This window comes from Vidua chalybeata, chromosome 2 (assembly GCF_026979565.1).
Source record: "Vidua chalybeata isolate OUT-0048 chromosome 2, bVidCha1 merged haplotype, whole genome shotgun sequence".
Taxonomy (NCBI): domain Eukaryota; kingdom Metazoa; phylum Chordata; class Aves; order Passeriformes; family Viduidae; genus Vidua; species Vidua chalybeata.
In genome coordinates, this window is record NC_071531.1 from 64,649,924 (window position 1) to 64,674,300 (window position 24,377).

General features: G+C 37.8%; 2 protein-coding genes across 12 annotated transcripts; one reads left to right on the forward strand and one right to left on the reverse strand.

Annotated features, from left to right (window-relative positions):
• Nucleotides 1–4: 4 nt before the first annotated feature.
• RWDD2B (RWD domain containing 2B) lies at nt 5–4,909 on the reverse strand. 6 transcript variants are annotated; one of them, XM_053936092.1, is made up of 5 exons: nt 4,737–4,814; nt 3,713–3,913; nt 3,538–3,605; nt 2,004–2,369; nt 5–1,295 (listed from the first exon to the last, which is right to left on the reverse strand). In XM_053936092.1, the coding sequence occupies exons 1-5, from the start codon at nt 4,752–4,754 to the stop codon at nt 1,058–1,060; spliced, it is 891 nt and encodes a 296-aa protein (XP_053792067.1). In that variant the 5' UTR covers nt 4,755–4,814; the 3' UTR covers nt 5–1,057. The 6 variants fall into 6 exon arrangements, with proteins under 6 accessions (XP_053792067.1, XP_053792065.1, XP_053792071.1 ...); XM_053936090.1 differs by lacking the exon at nt 4,737–4,814 and adding an exon at nt 4,832–4,909 and having other exon boundaries at nt 6–1,295; nt 3,695–3,913; XM_053936096.1 differs by having other exon boundaries at nt 6–1,295; nt 3,695–3,913; nt 4,784–4,830.
• Nucleotides 4,641–23,643, forward strand: USP16 (ubiquitin specific peptidase 16). Of its 6 annotated transcripts, none has more exons than XM_053936081.1 (18): nt 4,641–4,719; nt 6,589–6,687; nt 8,356–8,537; nt 9,160–9,263; nt 11,561–11,664; nt 13,379–13,557; nt 14,566–14,658; nt 15,506–15,636; nt 15,979–16,066; nt 16,608–16,686; nt 17,548–17,639; nt 18,372–18,428; nt 19,255–19,425; nt 20,005–20,662; nt 20,915–21,009; nt 22,191–22,277; nt 22,535–22,688; nt 23,317–23,643. In XM_053936081.1, exons 2-18 carry the CDS (start codon nt 6,627–6,629, stop codon nt 23,439–23,441), a joined length of 2,460 nt encoding a protein of 819 aa, XP_053792056.1. In that variant the 5' UTR covers nt 4,641–4,719; nt 6,589–6,626; the 3' UTR covers nt 23,442–23,643. The 6 variants fall into 6 exon arrangements, with proteins under 6 accessions (XP_053792056.1, XP_053792058.1, XP_053792057.1 ...); XM_053936082.1 differs by lacking the exon at nt 4,641–4,719 and adding an exon at nt 5,030–5,158; XM_053936083.1 differs by lacking the exon at nt 22,191–22,277.
• The last annotated feature ends 734 nt before the right edge of the window (nt 23,644–24,377 follow it).

Consider the following 24,377-nt stretch of genomic DNA (forward strand, 5'->3'; position numbering starts at 1 on the left):
TTGTACACTTACAATGACTTTGGATTTGGGAAAGTTTCACCCAGGCTTGTCGAATGGCATCGCTGTGAAGTATCCCTACAAGAGGTGTTCCAAGTCCATACCAGAGAGCTGAAAGTTAGCGATTTTACTGGATGTGTACAGAAACATTTAATCAATATTTAATAAAAATATTTAATCCAAAGAAGCCAATGTCTACTTTTTCTACCACGGGATTTAGATACAGTATCTGCAAAATTAGCATTCATTGATAAAAATTTGTTGAAATCCCACTCAAAAACACATGCAACATAATGCACTTCATATTACAGGACTGAAAACTTGGGAACTCAGAAGGCTGAGGATCCTTTCAGAGTTTTGGAGCATGCCATAAGGGAACCTGATCCTTTGAACACTGCTGCTTTTATACAAACCAAAATAACAGATGGAGTGGGGCCACCATGGGATCTATCTTACCTGCACACACACTTTTACTTATAGAAAATTCTTATGCCTTAGAGTTGGCATCCTAGCTCATCTTGATAGCATGAGTAAGACTCTTGTAAACTTGCTCCCTCCCTTTGTTCTTTTTTAAAGAAAATAATGATCTCATGGCTTAGTAAACTTTCAGGTAGAAAGTAGAAGATTGTTTAAAAAAATGTTTTCATGAAGTGTATATAAACAGTAACAATTAATGTAAACATCACATTCTCGCTCCTGAGATATACACACTGCATTTTTGTCTTTTCCTATTTGTATATTTCTTCACCATATTCCATCTGTTCATCCATCTACAGTTCTGTAACTGTCCAGTAGGTTATCAAACACATTTTCTTTCATTTTAAATAGGTATGTACCCTAAATCTCCTCAACACCAGACAGTGTATAAAGCATTCATATAGTAATTTTCATTATTCAGGATTTCACTGGATATTTGTTTACATTGAAAACTGGATTCATCACATGAATCATTAATTATTAATTCCCTATCTGATCAACTGTTGCAGAAAAGCTAAGGGATCTGTTAAGAGGATTAAATTAAAAATGTAGCTGCTGGCACCTGTGCTGATCTTCAATCACTTCAATGCCCTTCAACCCCAAAGTACATTTGAAATATGTCAGCACATCCTTTTTCTTGTAAAAAATGATATAGTTGCCCCAAGTCCATGTGATTTCCCCTGGCACCATGTGCAACAAAACATTTTTCTTCCAAAGTGGGGAACTTTCGCTGTTTCTGGATCTCAGCATGTCCTCCACCTTCCAAAGAAACATCTTCTCTGTGCCGAATAAGGATTCTTTTCCATGTTAATCTTCTTATCCTGAAAGCAATTGGGGAAATATTAATCTACCTATAAAATAATGACCGTTTTGGGAAATACTATGGAATAACTAATAATACAAAAGTCAATAAATTCTATTTGTGTATATATATTGACAGAGATAATGGCTCATGAGCTGGTCACAGAAATACTACTCACATGCAAACACTCTCGTAAGTAGAAGCTTGGGGTTTTTTTAATCTCCTCAGGACTGAAAACCTTTAATGCTATTCCTCACAAAATAATTAATGAGGATGTGGTTTCCATTTCAAGGCTCACTTCTATCTTCCCTGTGCTAAGAATTCTCACACAGTCTTATCTGATACAATCAAATAACAATGCTAATTTAGTCTGCACCACTCAGAAGCATAAATGATGGGAGCAGAATTAAACACGAATGTGAAGTGATATAACAGCACACATATGTAACACAACTGGGGTACTGCAGTCCATCTCTATAAAAGTGAAACACAGAGGAGAATAAAACAGAAATAAATGTGCATCCTGCAGTACTGGTTGCTTTGACTGTTGCAACCAACAGTACAGTGGATATTCAGAGTTGTACATGCATTATTATAAACATAAATACTTTGCAGATCTTCACAGCTTGGCAGGTGGTTGAATTTCCCACCTTCTGGCCACATGTACAACATGACAAAATGCAATATTCGAACTACTAATGGCATTTAAGTACAAAGAAGAACTAACCTTGACCAGAACTCTTCACAACTACTTTGTAAACCTTCTACACAAACAACACCTGGTTTCCCTGGCATGCAAAACCCTGACAGAGAGAGCTCCTTGGCCCAGTCAATAATATTCTTTCTTTTTTGCTTGTTGTAAATGTGATGACTGTAGATCCACAATCGAGTGAACATGGTGACATCTGACTGTGTGGCATCTGAGGCTGTCATTGAGAAGGATGAAAGATCTTTATCAATGTAAGCAGCTGCGTGGTCTTTAACCCATTCCCTCACACTCAGCATGCAGGGCTCGCCACTGAAGTTTTGCATCAAATATGTTTTTAGATCAGAGTTCAGGAGAATCTGCTGAGAGCGGCTTAACAACGATGACCTAAAGAAAAAGAAAAATATAAATACATATAAATATATACGTGTTTACAATTTCGCATGTTTTTAAAAACACAGAATAATAGAATCCTTAGGTTTGGAAGAGACAGCCAAGATCAAGCCCAACCTTTGACCGATGATCACCTTGTCAACCAAACCAGTGCACTGAATGCCACATCCAGCATGCACTGACCACCTCCAGGGAGGTGACTCCAACACCTCCCTGGGCAGCTCCTTCCAATGACTGACTAACCTTTCCATGAAGAGATTTTTCCTAATGTCCAACCTGAACCTCGCCTGGCACAGCTTGAAGCCATTTCCTCTTGTCCTGTCACTGGTTCCCTGGGAAAAGAGGCCAATCTCCACCTGACTACAACCACCTTTCAGGTAGCTGTAGAGAGTGGTAAGGTCACCCCTGAGTCTCCTTTTCTCCAGGCTAAACCACCCCAGCTCCCTCATGAGCTGCTTCTCATTAGGACTTGTGTTCCAAACCCTGCCCCAGATTCATAACTTTTCAAAACTCTTTATTCAAGTTGCCAAGAAAATCAAGCATAGCTAGATAATATGCACTTGCTATAGATATTTAACTCATATTAGCTATGAAAACATCTTAATTATTATTTAATCGATGTGCTAACTCTTGAATTGACAAACAGCACTACCAATCTGTAAAACAAAAACAAGAAAAAAAAAAAAGGTACTTGAAAAGTAACTATGGTGGCTGAACTAATTTCCTGTAATACACAAGTCTACTTCTTTAAATAGAAATAAAAAGATCAGAAGGCTGGAAGAAACAGCATTGTGACAAAGGAAGAATAAGACCTTTAACTATCTATCTTTTCACCCCTTTAATTAGTCTTAAGCTATATCAAAACAGACACGTCTTTCTTCTTGAGCATCAGACCTATGAACAGTATCTACATGTAACCCTCCTGTACAGGTGATGGCTCCTTCACACTTTTTCCCTTTCCCTCACTTATTTGCTGAGCACAACAGAGAAATCATAAGCTTGTATATTTGTTTATATATATATATGTTTTTTCTTCAGCACTGTTGTCAACCTGGCTTAATTCAGCTGTAAACCATCAAAAAAAAAAAGACTGCTTTCCCTGATCATAACTGTATTTGTGCAATACACTCTAACTTATAAATGTTTTTATTAGCAGTCATACCTCACAGTAATTTCTGGGAGAACAGTCGGATATTTAAATGGTAAAGCACAGGCCATAGAGAATTCCACCTAAAAACAAATGAAGAAATGTTTACTTGTAAGCCATAAAATCCCACAAAGTAATAAAAAAAAAAAAATTAAAAAGGTGTTTACAATACCGTAGAGGCACTAGGCACCTCTGTCTTTACGTTCAGTATAAACTGAACTTTTGAAGATGGCACCTCTGCAGACTCATTTTCAACATAGTGTTTCAGTTCAGCTAGAGCCAGTTGGTCTGTGACAGCAAACTCTTCCTCATAAGGAAACATGCTAGACAGTAAATCTAACTCTGAAATTTGTATCTCTGCTTCTTCTTGGTTGGCCATTTTTGTTGTTCCCTGAGCAAAGAAAAATATAGGGAAGAAAGACACGGCTTGAATATGGGACAAAGTTCATTAACTACTCCTATGCAAATCATGTTATAGAATCACAGAATACACTGCGTTTGAAGGAAGTCACAAGGATCATCGAGTCTGACTTTTGGCCCTACACAGGACAATCAAAAAGAGTCACACCCTGAGCCTGAAAAGCATTGTCCAAACGCTTCTTGAGTTCTGTCAGGCTGGTGCAGTGACCACTTTCCCGGGGAGGCTGTTCTAGTTCCCAACCAGACTCTGGTGGGGGGGGAAGAACCACTTTTTTAAATATCCAGCCCTAAACCTCTCCTGATACAGCTTCATGCCCTGCCCTCGGGTCCTGTCACAGGTCGCCCCTCCACTTCCCCTCCCGAGGAAGCCGTAGACTTAACAAATACTAATAGTTATGAACAAGCCCATGAAAACCGGCTCGTGTCTGCCGGGCAGTTTGAGTCACGCACACACACTGACAGCCCACACACTTTCCACTGCCCTGACGTGGGTCAGGACGCGCTGGTGTGTCACCAAACCAACGCTTTCCACACAGGGCTGCTACTCGGGCGTCCTGAGCGCTGAGGAGCATCGCCTGCCCCTCCAACACACCACTACTGCACCACGCCCCCCGCGGCCCACACAGAAGAGGGGAAAGTGAGCCGGCGTGGCGCCCGCGCATGCGCGTACACGTCCCGCAGCCCCACTCCCCCTATTGTGGGTCACGGCCCCACAATGCAGCGCGCCAGGAGCACACATGGCAGCCGGTGACCGCCGCCCCACCACCGGTGCTTGAGGTGAGATTGAGGTCTACCCCGTCTGGTGGAGTCATGCGCCACCAGGTTGCTCGCCCCGCCGCACCGGCACGCGAGGGACGGGAACCCCCTGGGGCCGGCGCCGCGCTCCTACCGCCGCGGCCACTCTCCTCCCGGTCCGAAACTCGCTCCGCCGACGCCCTGTAGCCGTCGCTTTGGCCGGGACCGGCGGGGCTTCTGATTGGCTGCGGCAGCTGTCGGTCATGGCGCGGGCCAATCGGAAACAGGTGGGGCCGGGTCACGGGGGCGGCCCACCCGCGGGACGGGCCAGGCCGGGGGCTGCGGGCTCGGGGTTCACCTGCTGCCGGCCGGACGGGAAGTGCCGGCTGACGACAGGGTCCGGCCTGCTGCCCGCCTCACCAAGCAAGGCTCCCCAAGCGAGGCTCTCAGGGTCTTTTTCCAGGGTGTCAGTCAAACGCAGGTGCGCGTTTGGTCGTTTACAGACCGCTCTATCTTATTTTTAAAAATATAAAATGCTTCAGTCGTTTAGGCTGTGCATTCCTCGTGAGAGCTTTGCCGTGGTGCAAAACCTGTCGGACAAGTCTGCCCAAGCGCAGCGTGGGTTAAATTAACAGCCCCACGTGTTGATGCTGTCCTGCATTCCTGGCAGGAGTAAGGACAATTTGGAAAGGATTTTATTAATTACAAGATCAAGTGTTGTAGCTTTTTGCAGAAAAATGTGCTGTCGAGGAAGGTTGTTGGGTGAACAGTTACTTCTTTTTCCGAACAAGTTGAATGCTAAGTTGCAAAAGTTGGTAATTCTGCTGTCGATGAAGTGGCTGCCAAGCAGCCATTAACAATTGGGTCATCTGCCCTAAGAGTATGCTCGTGTTTGTAAATGACTTTTCATTGTGAATATCATGCCTAAGCTCTCCCTAGCTTAATTTTTCTCTTTGATTCTCGTGGTCTGACTTAATTTTTTTGGCTGTGACAGCTGCAAGCAGACAGTTGTGCTTTGTGGCTGGTGTGCTGCCACTACAAGCAAAGAAATGGATTTGGAAAGGTGGATTGATACAGATTTATTCATGTGTTTACATGAAGTATGGGCAGCAGGGTTAAGCTAGCCTGCAAAGATTGCAGAGACTTGATTTTGAACCCTTTTAGCTTCCTCGTTTTCATTGCACAACCTGAGTTTTAAGTTCACCTGAGATTTTTGGATGATCAGGTAAGGTACAGGGGCTACTGACTAGAAACTAAAAATGCTCTATCACATGTGCAGTAGCCACCTATCTGAAGCCAAGCACTTGGCTTAGGACTCTGAAGTGGTAGATCACTCTTGTTGAGAAGGGTCCACAGGTATAGTAGATAACAGACCTGTCTGACTTATTTGCTTGATACATGGGGAAGGTGATGATAAATCTTCCCCAGCAAAGAAATTGAAAAATCGGAATTCCCATTGTCTGTATATTTTCAAATATGTCAAGAGTATTTTACTTGTGTCAGATTTCATCAAAGACACAGGAAATTTGCAGTAAACAAAATGAAAAGGTTGCAAATTCTTCAAGATTTAATTGGGACAAAACCAATTATTTTTCATAAAATTCCTGTGGTGTTAAAAGTCCTTAAGGTTTATGGGATTTTTGATATTGAAGTTTCCAGTTATTTCGTGCAATACTTTTGATTTAACATTTAAAATAATTTGGGTTTTGTAATTCACACTGTGATCTTGTCTATACAACAGTTACAATAGTTTAATGTTAAAATATAATGAATATTTTTTTTGTTTTGAAAATGTCAAATTAAAACAAGTTAATTCACCTCAAGGGACAGCTTGCCCATAGAAATAATGTGTGTAGCAATGAGCAAGGAAAATTAAAACTACTTTCTAATCTTACTGTTTTTCTTTGTTAGGTCACTTTTCCTTTTAGGAACAATTACAGACAACAAATATGGGCAAGAAACGCATCAAAGGCAAAACTGCACAGTCTGATGAGTCTCCGGATATACTGAGTATGTTTCCTTGGAGAAGTTTGTGGACCTAATGTTTCTTTTAACCTCAGAGAAGGCTTGAAAGCTGATTAACATTAGAAGGCCTTCACACTAGTCACTGGCTTTGAAGTCGCATGTACAAAATCTGGATTTTTAATTGACACATAAGTCTAGCAAGAAATACTGTTGTCGTGACTTTTCTAAGTATGCTAGAAAATAATAATCCTGTCTTGAAAACTAAGATTCATTTCTAGTTTTTCAGGAAACTCAGACACATAGTTCTTTACTGATACAGATTGTGTAAAATTACTCAGAACATAAAGCGTTTGTGGAGTCAGCTGCCAAGCTTAAGTTGCATTTTCCTAGTGAAAACTTTGTTGCAGAAAATTCTTGCTTTAACAGTAAAATCTGTGACTAAAATACTTTTTGTGAAGCAGTTTACCTTTATTCTAGCAGCTCATTTGGTACTGACTCTGGACACTTCAGCTCTCATAGTGTATTTTGGTTAAAACCTCTTCTTTCTGTTCTTCTGTTCCAAATAGTTCCTAATCCCAGATATTATTTTTTGTTCTCCTAGCTCCACCTGGATCTCACAAGACAAATTTTTTTGTCTTGTTTACCTTGGTTATTGTAGCTTTTTTTTGCTTATGTTGTGTAGTTTTTACTTATATTGTGTAGTTTTTTACTTATGTTGTGTGTTCTCTTCTACCACCTTATCTGCCAGGTCACAGATTGTGTCTTTCTCATCTTTTTTGGGGAAGTGAGTTGATCCAGATGAATTTAGTTGGGGGAAAGAGCACTTAGAGTTTGAAGGGGCTTGGTGGGATGGCCTGTTTTAAGTCCACTCTGCTCTGGTTTCCTGATTGTCCTGGTCTTCTTGTGTTAGCTTCTGTCTCTAATAGATGCCTTTTTAATCTGCTTTTGTCTGGTTTGGTTCTTGGGGGTGTTGGGGGCTTGTTTCCTGGAATCAGGGTCAATGTCTACTGTAACTGTTCCTCTTTTTCTCCTGCAAAGAGACCAGTTATGTTCCAGCTGCTGCTGGCATCTCAAATTTTTGCCTATAAATAGGTTACTTTACGATGACAAAGACCTGTAAAGCTACAAATGAAACTAAGACTAATCATGGTGAATAATTCCACTGTAACAGTAGTTGCCAATATACAATTTTTTTTTGTTTGTTTTTTAAATGACAATTTTGTAGATAAAGCTTGTGTTTTTCAGAAAGGCTAAAAAAATGCTGACTATCTGTGTTTGTCTCTTGTTGGCTAGCATTTGCACTTTGATAAAATCCTGGTTTTTTTGGACAGGAACAGAACTGGAGCTACAAAAATTTGCACCAATTTCAGTTTATGCCAATAGAAATTTGCAATCTTGAGGCTGTAATCTTGCCTCAATAAAGATAGTTTCAGAGCTGTCACACTATCTGAGCAATAAAAACACCTCAGATATTTTCAGAGCTGTCACACTATCTGAACAATAAAAACAGCTCAAAGTAAAGTTTAGGATGCAGCAACAGTATACCCATATTGTCAGTGGTGGTAACAAAAGGTTTCTTTCTGATGCTCTGATAAATTGTCTGTGTTTCTTTGCCTCTAGAAAGACTATCCTGGCTTCTGGATTGCTGCCAGTGTCTTCAAAGCTTGCATTTGTTATGCTACCTACATCCTTCTTGTGCTTTTTAATTTGTAGAACCTGTGTGCAAGCATATTCGTAAAGGACTGGACCAAGGGCATGTGAGAAAGGCACTGCAGAATGTGGAGTGGCATGTTTGTCAGGACTGCAAGGCAGACAGTAAGACACAAGAGAAGGCTGAGGAGGAGGAGACTGATGAAGGCACTTCGATATGGTTATGCCTAAAATGTGGCCATAGGGTATTTCTTTTGTTGTTAATTTGTCTTAATACCTTTCAGTGTCTCATAATGCAGTGGAACAAGAGAGTTTCTAATTAAACTCTTATATTCTCTTTTTTTATTGTAAAGATGGTGCTACCTAGATGGCTTTATATACTGTCGAATGATTTAAAAATGTCTGCTCTGAATGTCAAATGAAGTACTTGTAACATGGCTCAAAGACATTTAGCAGACTTAAGGCTAAACCACCATCTTGGGGACTGATTTTCCTAGAAAGTTTGAATTATTTTGCAGAGAAAAGAAAAATGCTCCTAATCTGTGGGTTTTTTTTACAAGATCTTAATGCTCACATTAGTTCATGAAACTTAGAACTCTTGCATGCCAAAGAGGTTTTGGTTCTGTTTTGTTCTTTCAGGAATTTGTTCATTAAATGTTCAGTCCCATAGCAGCTTTATTCTGCACCCAGTAATTTATCCATCTGCAGAAAGAAATATTTTGAAATAGATATCCATCTGTTAATCCCAATTAGTTGAACATAATTGAACAGGTTTGATTGTAATACTTTGTTTTTTACTTTGACTTTATGTATGTTTCATTGACAGTCAAATGGATTTTGTGACACTTGTGGTTATCAATATTGTAGGGCTGTGACAGAAATTCTCCAGACCAGCATGCTTTAAAGCATTATGAAACACCAAGATCAGATCCCCACTGTTTGGTTCTCAATTTGGACAGCTGGAGTGTATGGTGAGTTTGTCAGGCAGCACAAGATGGAGCTCAGGGGGCAACAGAGGCTGGAATATAATTTGTCCTTTCTTTGAGGATTCTGAGATTTCTCTCTAGGCATATATTAAAGTGCTTCCAAACATGTAATTTCCAGCAGTCTTTGCTGAGATTTGCGGAATAAGTGTTATTTTCTTGTAAAATTTATGATTAGAAAATTTTCATAATTAAGGTTGAACTTGACCAACTAGTAAATGTGGTTGACTTAATATTCTACCGCTTTTACTCGGTCAGAATACTGACACGTGGACACTATTGTTGATCTATAGCTCTAAATCTTAAGTGTCAACCTTGGGAGAAGGTTCTTTCTGATGTGCACTTAGTGACAACCTTACTTTTATCTCCTCTGTAAATATGATTCTTTAATACTACATATAGACAGGAAGCGTAGCTAGAATTACAAGATGCTACTGGATCAAGCAATACAAAATCCATGTCCCTAGTAGTTTTTGCTTCTCTCAAAAGTAATTATACACTTGTATATATGAGGGGGAACCCTAATTTTCTAAACTGTGCTATATAGAAATACTGTACTTGACATAAAGAGTTTTTGTTTTGCTTAGTAATGTGGTTTTGCAACTTAGTATCTGTCATTGTATTCATTTTATATAACATTATCTATTTAATTGATTATACTTAGCACTTATGTGTAACGATCACTAATGAATTCTAGAATGGAAATGGACTTTGTTAGTAACATTATTACTAATGAACTAGTGAACATGTCTTTGTGAATTTAAATTAGTGTTAAAATGGTGGGTTTGAAGTGCTCTATTTTCCCTGTTTTTAATCAAAATATTTGCAAATAAGAGGAAGTTGTGGAAGTTAGATGTTTGGCTGCCTTCTAGAATTTCTTGGTTGTACAAACTTACCCAAGCAATGATTCAAAGATTGATATATTGGCTATAAATTAGTTATAAATCAAACCCACTGTCAAGAACTGTATTTCACAATGGGCCTAGTACAGAAATTCTGAGTAAAATTTTAATTCTAATAAAAATCTTTTATTAATGATATGAATGTGTGAACAAACCTCTCTGTGGTGTGCATGCACGTGTGGTTCAAATTGGATATAAATAATTGTAAAGAGCTTAGAGACATGTGGAGAAGAAAGGGAGAGTTCTAGGTATTCACTAAGTTCTGCTCTTTTGGGTTTACAGCTGCTGACTGTACTTATTTTCCGTGCTGGTCAAACAGCCATCACTAACAAAACCTTTTCCAATAACTTGATTCTTTCAAGATTGTCTACAATTTTTTTTGACAGGTAGAAGATTATGGTGTTAAAATACACGATGGAAGTAACTATCCTTTGTTATTCCAGGAGTGAGAATGTCTATTTTTATTACTAACCAGATAGACAATAGATAAGCAAGCAGGGATCCAAAAGCTGAGTCAATTTTTTTAATGAAATATGAGAAAATGTGATGACTATAGCTAATGCCGGGAATGCTGGAGATTTGGGGAAACACTTGGCTGCAGACTTCTGCTTTTAATATCAGAAAATTGAGTCTGACTTATGGTAATCTTGAAGTCTGCCTAAGAATTGTAACTGGTGTTTTCCAAAATGCAGAAGTATCAGTACTTCTTCAAAGAGTTGATTGGGTGGAACTACAAAATTGGTACATGTTAAAACTCCTTCAGATGTTTGTGTCCTGTCACAGTTTTACCCTTCTCAAGCCTTTATGACTGCAGCCTCTCCTCTAATTTTCTCTAAAGCAGATTACTGGCATAACCATATGCTTCTTTGCTCATAAAGAGACAAATGGGGTTTGTATCAGCAGTAGAATAGCAAATACAAGTCTGCATGTTTAAGGGTGGACACTTGAATTATTTCTTATCTGACCTAATTACAATTAAGTATTTGCTTGGCTAGAATATTCAAAATATTTTTCCATGCCATAATATCTGTAAGTCATTTCCTTTAAGGCCTGATACCTTAGTTTCTTGATTTTGGCAAAATTTTGCAAGCTTTTCTTTTTCTTGCAGCAGGGTTTCTAAGCACATCTTTTAAAAGTCTAATTTATACTTGTAAATTGCAACTGCCAGTCACCAAAATAATTTACTAAAGATAATTTTTAAGGGTTTTATTTTTGTGACAAGTAGATTGAATTCTTCTCTAAGACTTATAAATCTTACACTAAACTGTGTAATTTTATAACTTTGTGTAATGAATTGCATCAAGCAAGTAAATAGCTTAGGATTTTTAAATAATAGAAAAAAAAATAGGATTAATTGTTTTCTTTTGGGGGCGGCGGAGACAGGTGCTACCTATGTGATAATGAAGTTCCATATAAAACTTCAACCCTTTTGGGCCAGACTGTGGATTTTGTTAGAAAACAAGTTGGTATTGACTCATCACATGCAGGTAAGTAATTATAGTATAGATACAGTAAATCATAAGGTCTCCTAAGTGTTGGAGACAATACTATAAATCCAGAATTTACACTAAATTAGATTTCACTTCTTATGGTAAAGGGAAAAACTAATTTCTCCCCTTTTTTATATTCTTTGTCACAATTCTGATAGCATAAGTAACGTCCTAGCCAGTAGACCTAATTAGATCAGGATTTTGCTCAGCATCCCCTAAACATTTACAAACAAAAGATACAAGAATGGTCAGAAAAAAAGACAGTTTTATTGTGACTTTTTTAAAAATGTGACATTCAGTTTTTCTGCAAATAGGCATTTGACTTTCAGTACTTAGGGTGCTGTGTTTATTTATCAGTGTTGCTCAGTCTGTTGCTCAGTCTGTCGTTGAGATCTAAAGAAAAATTGTCCTTGCTTAAGGATAATTTGATTTCATTTTTTTAAAGTCTTTTTGTGGGTATTTGTGAATATATCAGGAATGACTAAGTCTCCAGCTGTTGCAGCACATATCCTGATGGAAGGAGTAGTATACAGAAGTTTTGTCACTGGATCTGTACATTTATTTTAGGTAGCTGCAGTGCTTTTAGAACTCTAAAATATTGTGTTCAGCCTGCAGTCTACCTGTAAAATATGATTGTTTAAAAGAAAACAAACCCAGCAAAAACCCCCTAGTTTCCATAATGGCAAAACTAGTTTTGTACAAGCAATTTCCACTAGAAAAATTGGAAGAATTTGCATATGAAAAAAAAGTGCTATAACAAATGACTGTAAGAAATTCCAACATTTGTGTGAAATCACAGGCTCTGTGGGAAATGGAACACAAATATCCAGCAATGTGACGTGGCTGTGTCTGAATTCAATTTTTTCAGAAAACAGCTGAGGTTTTCCCAGAGGGAGCAGAGTTTTTTGAGTGGTCAGTCTTTCCCGGACACACAGTTGAACTTCTTAACAGTTGCCAAAATTTTCTTCTTGGGTTTGAACTAGAAAACCAATGAATACTTGGTTGCAGTTGTTGCCTGTGTCATGTGTTCTGTGTGTTGTTCATCCATCTGTTTCTTGTCCTAAGATTGTATTGTCTGTTATTCCTTGCTTTCTCTGAACTTGTGTTACTTGATTTTTAGAGATAGTATTAGCTCTGAGCCCTATTTACCAGAAACGAAATCAATAGCTGACTGCCAAACTGGCAGAACCAGTGTGGAATTTTGAAAACTGCCTGGAACTCCCTTAGAGCTTTATTAAACAGGCCGTTGAAATTTTCAGCAATACACACCATAATTTGGGGGGAAATATTTTTAACTCATCTTGAAGACTATAAACCTTTCAGTATCATCTGTTTAGGTACATGAAATTAATATGAGAATGCTTTAACAGTGGGAACCAGTTGGATGTTGTAGAAAGCCCTCACATAGGTGATTTTGACAGGAACATTCTGAATTCTGAAGAATTTCAGAGTATATTGGCATAAATGGCTTGTGTGCGAAGAGATGTTTAGTTTGCTTTTTTTTTGAAATGGCATTTCAGGTGGTTCGCGATTTGTTGTTTTGTTTTTTAACTTCTATTACCTAGACAATTTAAGAACATAAATCAGTAGTTTTATATTTAAAAATAAAATAATTAATTATCATATGTATAAGCTCTAATAGATTGCTGTCCACTGTAATAGTCTATACTGTATAACTGTGTTAACATGTGATATGTTTTTATTTTTTCAGTAGAGAAACAAGAGAACAAAGAAGTTGAAAATAAAAAAGTAGAAAAAGACAGCAAAAATGAGCAAGAAAAAGAAGTTTCACTTAAAGACGAAAATTCTTATTCAACTGCTAATGGAGAAGTCACTGTGAAAGGACTTAGTAACTTGGGGAATACGTGTTTCTTTAATGCAGTGATGCAGGTACAGGACTTGCTGTTGTTTTTAGAAAAACTTTGAATAGGGAAAAAAAGCCACAAACAAAATGAAAAACAGCCCACAACAACCATGTCCCCAGCATTTTACAGTGACACAATTAGATTGTGATTTTTTTATCTGCCAGGAATGATGGCTTCTTTCTAAAAATAGTGTGTTGGCCCAGAAAAATACAAAGAAATGGAGCTGCAGGTTCAGACTTGTTCTAGGGGGAAATAAAATAAACTGCGTTGTCCTTGAGGGACAGCATTTTTCACTGACATAAAATAAGCATGCCAACTTCTAGTTATTTTTTAAAAATATGAAATAGTCTGACACATCATCCTTGTGACCTCTTAGACTTATAATAAGAGATTAGTACTCAAAGACCATGGGTGTTTGTTGTAATAAAAATGTCTCTCTCAGCAAAAGGAAATCAAAACTAAATATTGAATGAAAAAAGCACGATGAGCAAGTTGCAGGCATTGCCGTCTTTTGTGACTTGTTCAGCTCAGAAATGTAGAATAAACTTGTTCTTTCATGTGTATAGAAACTGACATTATCTTGTGCTCTTTGGCTTTTTGACTGAAGCTTTAATCAAATAAAATTCCCACTGTACTTGCAGATTTTAGTAAACTGGTTTTGATTTACTTTTAAACACTTTTTAAACCAAGCAAATACATATATTGCATTTTATCCTTCAATTTTTTCGAAACAGACACGAGTAAATACACTTGTCAAAAGATCGATCTGTAGAAGAAAAATACACTTAGGGTTTCTGCAATATGAAGTAATGCTTATAGAGGGCATTGGTAGTCCAATTAGCTATATGGAATGTACCTTTAAGTCTTAAACATAGATGGGGACTCTAGAGTGGTAATTAACCACTTTAGTTCTCTGTTTGGGAAAATAAATTGCTGCTAAACTGGTTGCTACAAATTCCATGACTAGCGGAGTTCAGCTTCCCTTCCTGTTGTCCGCATTTTCCAATCTCTTTCTGTCTTTTATGTTCTACAGAATTTATCACAAACTCCAGTCCTCAGGGAGCTGCTTAAAGAAGCTAAAATGCCTGGCACAACAATTAAAATTGAGTCACCTGAGCTATGCATGGTAATATGTTTTGACCTTCGTAGTGTTTGTCCTTACCTTCCAGTCTGTTAAGGAAACCAGCAATACTTCTCTGTCAATTTTAAAGCTGCTTCTATTGTCAGCTTCCTACTCACAGCCAGGCAGCAGATTCCAACTCCATCCCCAGCAGACTGCCCTTGGCTAGTTAACCCACTCTTTTATAACACCCATCCTCACTGGACAGGCAAGGCTGTTTCCACTCTTTGATAATTAGCACAGCCATGATTTATCAGAGGCAGGGTTGCTTACAGTCCCTTCTCCTACATGTTCCAGCTAAACAGTAACAAGATTAGGGTGTAAAAACAGCAGGAGCTTCACCACTGCTTTCTATAAAGCTGCTTCTGAAGTCAGTGGAGGTATTTTGTTGAGTGTAAGAACAGTGGTTCAATACTCTATTGTAGAAGGAGTGCTTGCATTATGATAATGTTATTTAAATTATGAAAATGTGTAACTCTTGCTATAGTGCCACTTGTCTAAATGCAAAATAGGAAATTAGAGGATGTCTGTAGCACTAACTTAAATAGCACACCTGTCATTACAGTTAGATATTTGGATGACAGAAAATGCACAACCTTTTTAAGAAATTGGGGTTTTTTCCTAGTAAAGGCAAGAAATCCAGACTTTGAACTAAGCAATAAATAAGTGAGTTTTGCTATAATTTCATGATAAACCACACATTGTTTTTGTCAGGTTAACTCATTGCCATTTTGGAATTTTGGGTATTCTATTTGACAGTACCGTTTTCAGGAACTGAAAAGGAAAAACTTACTGCAAAAGAATCTGCCACCGAATTAAGGCAAAACAACTCTGTTGCTTTTCTTTCAAACAGGAACCTCAGCTAATAAAACTAGATCATCCAGGTCCTTTAACACTAGCCATGCATCAGTTTGTGACAGAAATGCAAGAGACAAAAAGAGGGGTAGTGACTCCTAAGGAACTTTTCGCTCAGGTTTGTAAAAAGTAAGTATCTGTACAATTGCATGTCATAGTAAGTATGAAAAAGTTTGTTGTTTAAGACTGACAGTTTTTCTTTTTTTTTATCTCTAGCTCAGAAGACAACATACATAATTTGTAGAATATTTAATTTTTGAAAGAAGAGCAAAATAAAAATGAACAGTAGTAAAATGAAAGATAATCAGTGACATACTGAGTAGGTGGTGTCATATTTTTAGAAAATATGATATGCATACACTTGTTTCTTTTATATACTTACATTCTGGAGACTTTGTCCATGTGTGTTTGCTGTGAATCATTTTTGCTCTATCTCTGAGTTCAGTTATACTTTACAATTTCATTTAACAGAGCAATACGATTCAAAGGTTATCAGCAGCAAGACAGTCATGAACTGCTTCGTTACTTACTTGATGGAATGAGAGCAGAGGAAATCCAGGTGAGTGCTAAAGTCATAGTTGTGCATACTTTTTCTTCGTACCCTGGACCCAGACTCTTCTGCTGAGGGGAGAAAGAACATACTTCCTGAGATATGTCAGCTTCTCATGAATGTAGTGTGGTTGTGCTGTCCATAGCACTCACTTGAAGCATATTGACAAAGAGAACCCACAGAAAAAGTGTTTTTGGAGTATGTGTAGGCACCCTAAAGAACATCCTTATGTTTTAATTTCTGAAACACAGCTGTAGAAATTCCATAAGGGTTTTTTGCCAGTTTTAATTTGGGCAAGTATTTAATCCTTAGAATGATTTTTTTACATATTAATTGGAACATTATGGTTGCAACTTCTCAGCTGATTTTTTTTTTTTGATATCTACAGGAACTATTGTGTGGTTCTACAAGTATTTGTGCTGTTTGTATTGATTTTCTTAATTGGTGAAGATTATACTTTTTCCTCCATCTGAAACACATCATAAAATGAAGTAGCTATCTGAATTATTTTAGGAAATTTTACAGAGTATATTTGTTTTGAAAATTTCAGCAAATAAGTATTGGAATACTAAAGGCGCTGAGTGATTCTAACAAACAAAATGAAGAAGAACTTAAAATGAAAATTAAAGGTAAATTATCACAGCATCAGTAACTTGTAAAATCTCCTTTGTTGAAGTATAGAAAGTAACATTAATAGTATCAACCAAAAGATACAGGTTTACTTGTACAACTTTATGACCTCTTGAGTATGCCTGTATCTAGAATAAAAGGCTCAATAATTTTAGTCTATATTTAAATGTCTTGCTGAACTTTGTTGGCATTTCCTTCTTAACAGGATAAGAGAGAGTTGATTCTGTAGACATCATACATTAAAATATGTTTGGGCAATGATTAATCATTCAAACACGTAAGAAATTAAAATACTGGTATGTGAATATAATTTATGCAGCTGCTAATAGTTCATTGTTACATAACAGTAGTATAGAAAAACTCCAAACCATGAACAGAAGAATTTTTAAACTTTCAGCATGACTTAGGAGATGATCTGACAATTTAAATTCAGACTGTGTTACTCTGAAATTACAACCTGAGGAAAATGGTTTTGTTTGTCTGACAAAAGTTGGTGCTTGTTTTTTAAGTTCGGATAGTTGTTTCAGTCTTGAGAGAAAACAGGAATCCTTACTGAGATGCAGTGCTTCTGAGAAAATAGGGAAATGCATTTGAGCAGAGAAAGTGGTAGAGGTATGGTTTAACCAAGCCGTGTTCTGGGTATGTGTTTTCACTCCCATTCTTTTGATACACAAAAGATTCTTAATTTAAGAATCTTGCTCTACTTGCTATCCTGAGGAAACAAGAACAGGCCAACATGTTTCGTCATACGCCTTGCATGTTATATTCTCCTTCTTTATTCAGTCTGCCGTAATGAAATTGGTTGCCAGTATATTGTATGTAATATTTTTAACTTCACTATATACTTTTTGAATTCTCAGAATATGAAAAGAAAAAGGGAATACAGAGTTTTGTAGATCGAATCTTTGGTGGAGAATTAACCAGCACGATTATGTGTGAGGAATGCAGAACTGTAAGTAAATTGCCCACACTGAATAACCTAGAGTGTTGTGTCCTGTAATCTGCAGGAGAACACCAAAGTGACTGTCTGTAGAAGGAAGATTTGACTAGCTGCATGCTTTTCAAAAGGGAGAATGATTTGTCTGGAATCTTTCTTCCATTGTGTTTTAAAGTTAATCTTTCAGTTCCTTTCAAAAGCCTTCCAGAAAAAAGAGGTCAACAACAGCAAGCTGCCTCTACCAGAATTCCCTCCTAGATTCTCAGTGAACACCTTCCAGTGGTACAGATCATAGAGCAAATTAATTGTTATGGGGCCCTTTCCTCTTCCATTCAGGGGATTACGTTTTCCCCTTTACCACAATGAAAAGACCGTGGGAGTGCCAGGAGGACAGTTAAGAAGACACTACTGGGATAATATATCCTGAGAATGAAGTAATTGAGTGTATTAGCAAATGGACTAGTTGAATATTATGATGGATTACAGCTAGGAGTGTCTTAGGCCCAAAGGTGCAGTCTCACTAGATAATTGAAATTCATAGAAGTATTTCCTTCTCATTTCTGTGGTAATGTGACTGCTGGATTTTTGGTCATTGGAAGCTATTTGTGGAGCTAAAAGAGACGTGTTTTACAGTTGAGTGCACAAGTAAAAGCAGGCCTTGAATGCAAACGTGCAAAGACACGTATTGACAGCAAGCCATCTGTTTCCAAACAAAATTAAATTGGACTCTTAATTATTCATTTAAAGGTATCCTTGGTCCATGAGTCTTTCCTTGATTTGTCACTTCCCATACTAGATGTTCAGGTAAGAAATAGTAAATAGGTACTTTTCGGCTTATATTTTTTTTATTTATATGTAAACACTTACTATACAGTCATTAGGAAGAGTATTTAAGCTTCTTTCTAAAAATCATTTTTGCAAGACAAAATTGCACAGGAAGATAGAGAATAAGATTTTTAATGAGAGTCATTCCTGTAAGTTGTGGCTCATAAATTGTCTCTGGAAAATTACACAGATTGTTTGAGTTCTTTGGGAGTTTGTTTTCACATTTTTCATCCATTTTCCTGCACTGAGTCCAAGAACACCTCTCCTAATATTCAGGTTATGGAATAAAGTTAAGAAATGTTGATAGGATAGTATGTGAATACTTATCTGATCAATCTCCAGACACTCAAAGTACTTGATTTGCTTGGTGTTTTGTATTGATAATCTGTATATGTAATATTTCAGATTTTTTGTGTAGCACTGTTTACTCATAAACATTGGAATGGAAGCCCCAGAGCCAAAGGGGTCATGACTTCTGCCACAAACAAGTTTCCTTTTAGCAGAAACAAATAAATTCTGTGGCAGGCAGTTCAACAGAAAATGTCTCTGCTTGTGTAAAACATTACTTTTAATGCATTTAAATTAGATCTGTTAGAGGCAAAGGTGATGTTGCCCCTTTACAGGTTTTGATTTTGGGCCTCAATAGCCTTTCTTTTCATACTGTTTCATATGGACTCTCTGAAGTGAGACACTCCTTCCATTAACATCAGGGTGTGAGTTAGTTGTACGTTACATCATTAAAATGTTACCTGAAGCTGAAAACTCAGATAACATCTCTATTTCTGTGGCTTTTTGGGTTTTGTAGAAAGGGAGAATTACAAGGAGAGAAAACATAAAAAAAACCAAAGAAAAGGAATCTGAAGATGAAGAGGATAAAATCAATGACCATTACCTTAAGCAGAAATATGAGCCCCGTACAAGTACAAGTAAGCACCTTCAGAAAAAAACAAAGAAACAGGCCAAAAAAAAAGCCAAGGTTGGTTTGGATAAATATTTCACTTTGTGTTTGCTGTTTCTGTTAAAGAAATTCTTTTTTGTTTCCTTAGTTTAAATGAAGGAAGAGATAGCTTAGAACTTATATGTTTTCAAATACACAACTGAAAAGACCAACTATACCCATGTCTTTGGGGTTAAGATGTTCTGTTGAGCATTGCTGTGTAGGAGTAATGTAATAATATCCAGAAGAATTTATTGCCTGTGTAAAGAAGCCTTAATTTGTATTAGACTGTTTCCCAGTCATTGATTGCAAGAATATTCACAAAACTGTAGAATACAGACACAAGAGAGATCAGGAAGATAGCACAGGCTTCATTAGCTGTCTTTTTATGATACTATGTAACAGGGAGCAGTGGGAACTATGTCTGAGTGAGGATAAATCCAGTATTAGTGGAACTGATTATCTCTGATCATTAAATCATAGATTATTCTTCCCCCTCCTGCCTTGTGCATCTATGGCATGCAACAAAGATGATAAAGAAGTGGTAAGAAATGCTAAATATAATTTATACTTACTTTGTTTTTTGTACTCTTGTTTATTATGTATTCAAATGAGCAGAGCCAAAACCGGCAGGAAAAACTTCAAGGAAGGGTGCTTCACTTGACAGATCTCTGCACAACTGAACAGCCAGAGATAGATGTCGAGTACAACCAAGAATCAGAGACTGAAATGAGCTCTGAAACTGTTGATAAGAAGCAAGAAGAGGAATCATCACATGACTGCAAAGATCACTGCTTAACTCAGAGAGACTTGAGTATACAGGGAAATAGTACAGAAATTAAGAGCAGGCATGAAAATGCAGGAAAGACAGAACAAGAGTGTGAAGAAAATGAGTCTCTTGTGGATCTCTCTATGGAAGGCTTAGATTCTCCTATGAAGTTTGTCAATGGCCTTGACAACCTGTCTTTGAAAGAGGAGGATGACAGCGAAGATGAGGAAGAGCTTGCTATGGACTTTTCAAAACTCCACTTGGGTGCCAGTGACACAAGTACGTTGGATGGCCTTCAGCCTGTTCCTAACAAGATGTGTGAAGTATCTACGGATGACCCTGAAACAGCATTTTGTACTCTGGCAAACAGGGAAGAGCTGAATCCTGAGGAAGATTCAATCCATCATTGTTTATATCAATTTACCTGTAATGAAACACTTACCGAGACCAATAAACTACTATGTGATGTGTGTACACAAAGGCATTGTGGACCAAAGAACAACTTAAGTATGACAGACTTTCTTAAAAGAAAACTTTAAACATATCCCTGTCTGCTTCTTGAGTGGGTAAAGGGTGGGGAGATTATCCCTTGTATAACTTTGTCTACTTTCATTCATATTAAAGGGGAATGCTCAGCTTCTCAGTTATTGTAGTAGATGACATTGTAACAATTTAAATAGTGAAAATAAATTCTTGCTGTAACATTTGTTTTGATATAAAACACTTGTTTTAATCTTTGGTGATTTTTCTTTTCTGCAGGTGAAAGGAAGTATGTTTATACTAATGCCAAAAAGCAGATGCTCATCTCTCTAGCTCCTCCAGTTTTAACCCTTCACTTAAAGAGGTTTCAGCAGGTAAGTAGCAGGCTGATACATGTATATAGCCTCAGGTTAATATGTATATATGTGTACATATGTATGTAGTACTAGCTTAACTTGAAAACATGCTAACATTACTTTTATTTTCTACAAAACTAGTTTGTTTTTCTTCCCAAAGTTCAGAAGGTGTTAGTGCACAGCATTGTGTTTTGTGGTCTTTGAGGCACTAAGGTGTGTTTCCCTGAAAGAATATTCCCTTAATGAACTGGAAAATACTGTTTTGTGAGTGTATTCACAACATATTCTCTCATTATTTTTATGGCTTACTGTATTAAGCAGAATCTTAGCATTCATGGTTTCCTACTATTACAGCTGCTCATGGGCTCATGTATTTCAGAAGGTAGAGGTAAATAGGACCCCTTACTAGTAGCAAATAAGTAACAATTTGGCAGAAGTGGAAAAGAGGATTCTGAGCCTTGTTGGGGAGAAGAAAGGATGAAAAGAAAGCAAAGTAACTTAAGTTTTATTTACAGACACTGAAGTCACTTACCTCTTTATTCCTAAGTTGTAGAAAAATTTTTAACTCAGGGCTTTAGCTTTTCAAGAGAGAAGGAGGAAAGGAAAGGGAGACAGTACTTCTAAATTTAAACCTGTTTGGTGTTTTTGGTCAATATACTTGAAAAATAAGGGAGACAACTTTAATTAGATAAAACCCAATTTCATATAGAAAATGGAAATGTGTAGCCTGATCCAAGAGACTGTAATATGAAGAAAATAACATTTATCATAATCTCCTTTTGTTTTTCCAGTTTGATACTGGACGATTGTTTGATTAAGGTGGGAGCAGTTTGTATCAGTTTGGATATTCTAAGATCAGATCCTCAGGCATGTTGCAGTATCTGAGAAGCAAGAGTTGTCCTCATAGTTACTGAAGGGCATTAGAGCTGATTCTTTTTTCACTTCTGCTACCATTACATTAATGTATGAGTGAGCTGAAGAGCCATCGTAACTTGTGCTCCAGTGCAGCATGTGGGGCAAGGAAATAATGCTGGAATACTGGACATCAGAGAAAAAAAATTGCTTTTCCCCAGTTTTGTGTAATCTAAAACTAATTTGTATTGTTGAAACTTTAACCTGAAACATTTAGTAACTAAGCATGGTTTTAATATGCTCCATTTTAACATTATGGGGTTTTCCCTCTACTTTGGTTGTTTAAGGCTGGATTTAATCTGCAGAAGGTTAACAGGCATATCAAGTTCCCAGAAGTGATAGACTTGGCTCCTTTCTGTACAGCTAAATGTAAAGTAAGTGGGAAAACAATCAGGTTCTCCTTTACTATGTTCTAATGTGCTTTCACAACAAAGCTGCTTAGCAAAATCTTTGTAGAATGCTTGTCAAGCCTGTTACTTTGTGTGATAACTTGTACTTCACTGTTCATAACTGTAGTGCTTGCATGAATCTCTAATGATCAGTTTCCATTTCATCAGCAAAAAAAATCAAAGAGTTTACATTCTTCAAAACCCAGCACTTGGCTGACATAGCTAAACTTGTGCTTTTCTAGAATGTGGCTGAAGGGAATACAAAGGTCTTGTACTCTCTCTATGGAGTTGTTGAACACAGCGGCACAATGAGGTCTGGGCACTACACTGCCTATGTTAAAATGAGAGCTATGAACAACCACCTCTCTGATCTTGTCCTTCGAGGACAATCTCAAGGTAAATCATTAGAAATATTTTACAAATTATTTCTTACAGAATCACAAAATGGTTTGGGTTGGAAGGGGCCTCAGAGATCATGTCGTTCCAACCTCCTTATCAGCCATGGCTGATAAGTTCTCTGAAAAGGGCAGTGAAGCTAGTGAAATGCTGTAAGGAGTGGCTGAGGGAGCTGGAAGGGTTCAGCCTGGAAATAAGGAGGCTCAGGGGAGATCTTATCACTTTCCAGAACTGCCTGAAAGAAGGGCATAGCAAGGTGGGGGTCCAGCTCTGCTCCCAGGCAACCAGTGACAGGACGAGAGGAAATGGCCTCAAGCTGTGCCAGGGGAGGTTCAGGCTGGACATTAGGAAGAAAAGACAAAATGGGTGGTTAAGCATTGGAAGGGGCTGCTCAAGGATGTGGTGACATCCCCATCCCTGGAGGTGTTCAGGGAACAACTGGATGTAGCACTCAGTGCTCTGGTCCTTGACAAGGTTGGTCAGTCACAGGTTGGATTCCATCTTGGAGGTCTTTACCAACTGAATGATTCTATGATTGTACTCTATGATTCTTACTGAAGAACAGTAATAGAACTGATTGCTTCAATTCTTTGTAATAGCTTTTACGCTTAATTTTTTCCTTTCACAGCTTCAAAAACTGAGCCAGTCAAAGGTCAATGGTTCCACATCAGCGATACCCATGTACAACCTGTCTCTGTGTCCAAAGTGCTGAGCTCCCAAGCCTATCTTCTCTTCTATGAGAGGCTGCTGTAACTCATCAGAAGAGCCTTCTTGTGTGTGCAGCCACCTTTTTTGGAGGTCTGAGAAAGCAGACTTGCAAATCACGTTGTTAACTTGTCGGAGCTACTGTATAGCAGGAATTCACTTTATGCATTTTAGGCACACTGACAAGCAGTTAACTTATACTTTTTCCAGTGTTTCCACTACTTTTCAATAGAAGTTTTTTTCAAAATTACAGCTTTGTGTTTTTGTTGACTAATCTGGGTGTTGATATAAATCTTGATCAGCAGCTTTTTCACTTTAAAGCAATCGGCTCTACTTTTGAACTGTAGTTAATCTTGGCTATCATGTGTTCCAATGTGTTTTTTAGACTTGGGTTCCAAGCATAAGAAGCTGTTTCTTCTTACACATCTTAAGAGCCAAAACAATTGCAGCTTTAGCTCTCTTTTCACTATTGGTTTATGTCCAGTAGAGGAGCTCTCAAGTTTGCAAATGCTCCAGGAATTCTTTTGCTGGTGCTTTGGCAAGATTGAGTGCTTGGCTCACTCTCACTACAGGCAGTCCCACACAGCCTTTCCGCACAGTAGGCGTAAGGACCAGTAGTCCTGCACTGACTTATAACTTTGAAGTTCTCTTCTCCACAAGCTTCATGTTGGCTTTCATGTGAATAAAATCTTGGGTCTGCCATGCTAGAGCAGCAGCTGCTTACATTCAATACATTTTTCACAACAGCCTTACTAAGAAAATGGGCATCTTGTGCTTGTAACCCTTAGAGCCATCAGCAGTGGCCCTCATGCAGCTGACTACAGTAGTATGCCAATCCTTCTGAAAACTTGCTGAGTTTATTTTTCAGCCTCACCAACAACTGACTATAAAGCCTGCATTAGTAGAGCTGTTGTATGTCAACCTTATTTAGGCATAAGATTGCTCCAGACTTGATTTAGCCTTCCACTCCCTTCTGGCTGTGAG

Bases quoted from the DNA above. Each gene is read 5' to 3' on its own strand.
- USP16 (XM_053936081.1), top strand. From the start codon at position 6,627: ATGGGCAAGAAACGCATCAAAGGCAAAACTGCACAGTCTGATGAGTCT. The intron at 16,067-16,607 runs GTGAGTGCTAAA...TGAAAATTTCAG, and splicing joins TGAGAGCAGAGGAAATCCAG to CAAATAAGTATTGGAATACT. The intron at 21,010-22,190 runs GTAAGTAGCAGG...TGGTTGTTTAAG, and splicing joins ACTTAAAGAGGTTTCAGCAG to GCTGGATTTAATCTGCAGAA.
- RWDD2B (XM_053936091.1), bottom strand. The intron at 2,370-3,537 runs GTATGACTGCTA...CTTTTTCTTTAG, and splicing joins CTCCCAGAAATTACTGTGAG to GTCATCGTTGTTAAGCCGCT. The intron at 1,296-2,003 runs GTTAGTTCTTCT...AATTGCTTTCAG, and splicing joins TGTGAAGAGTTCTGGTCAAG to GATAAGAAGATTAACATGGA.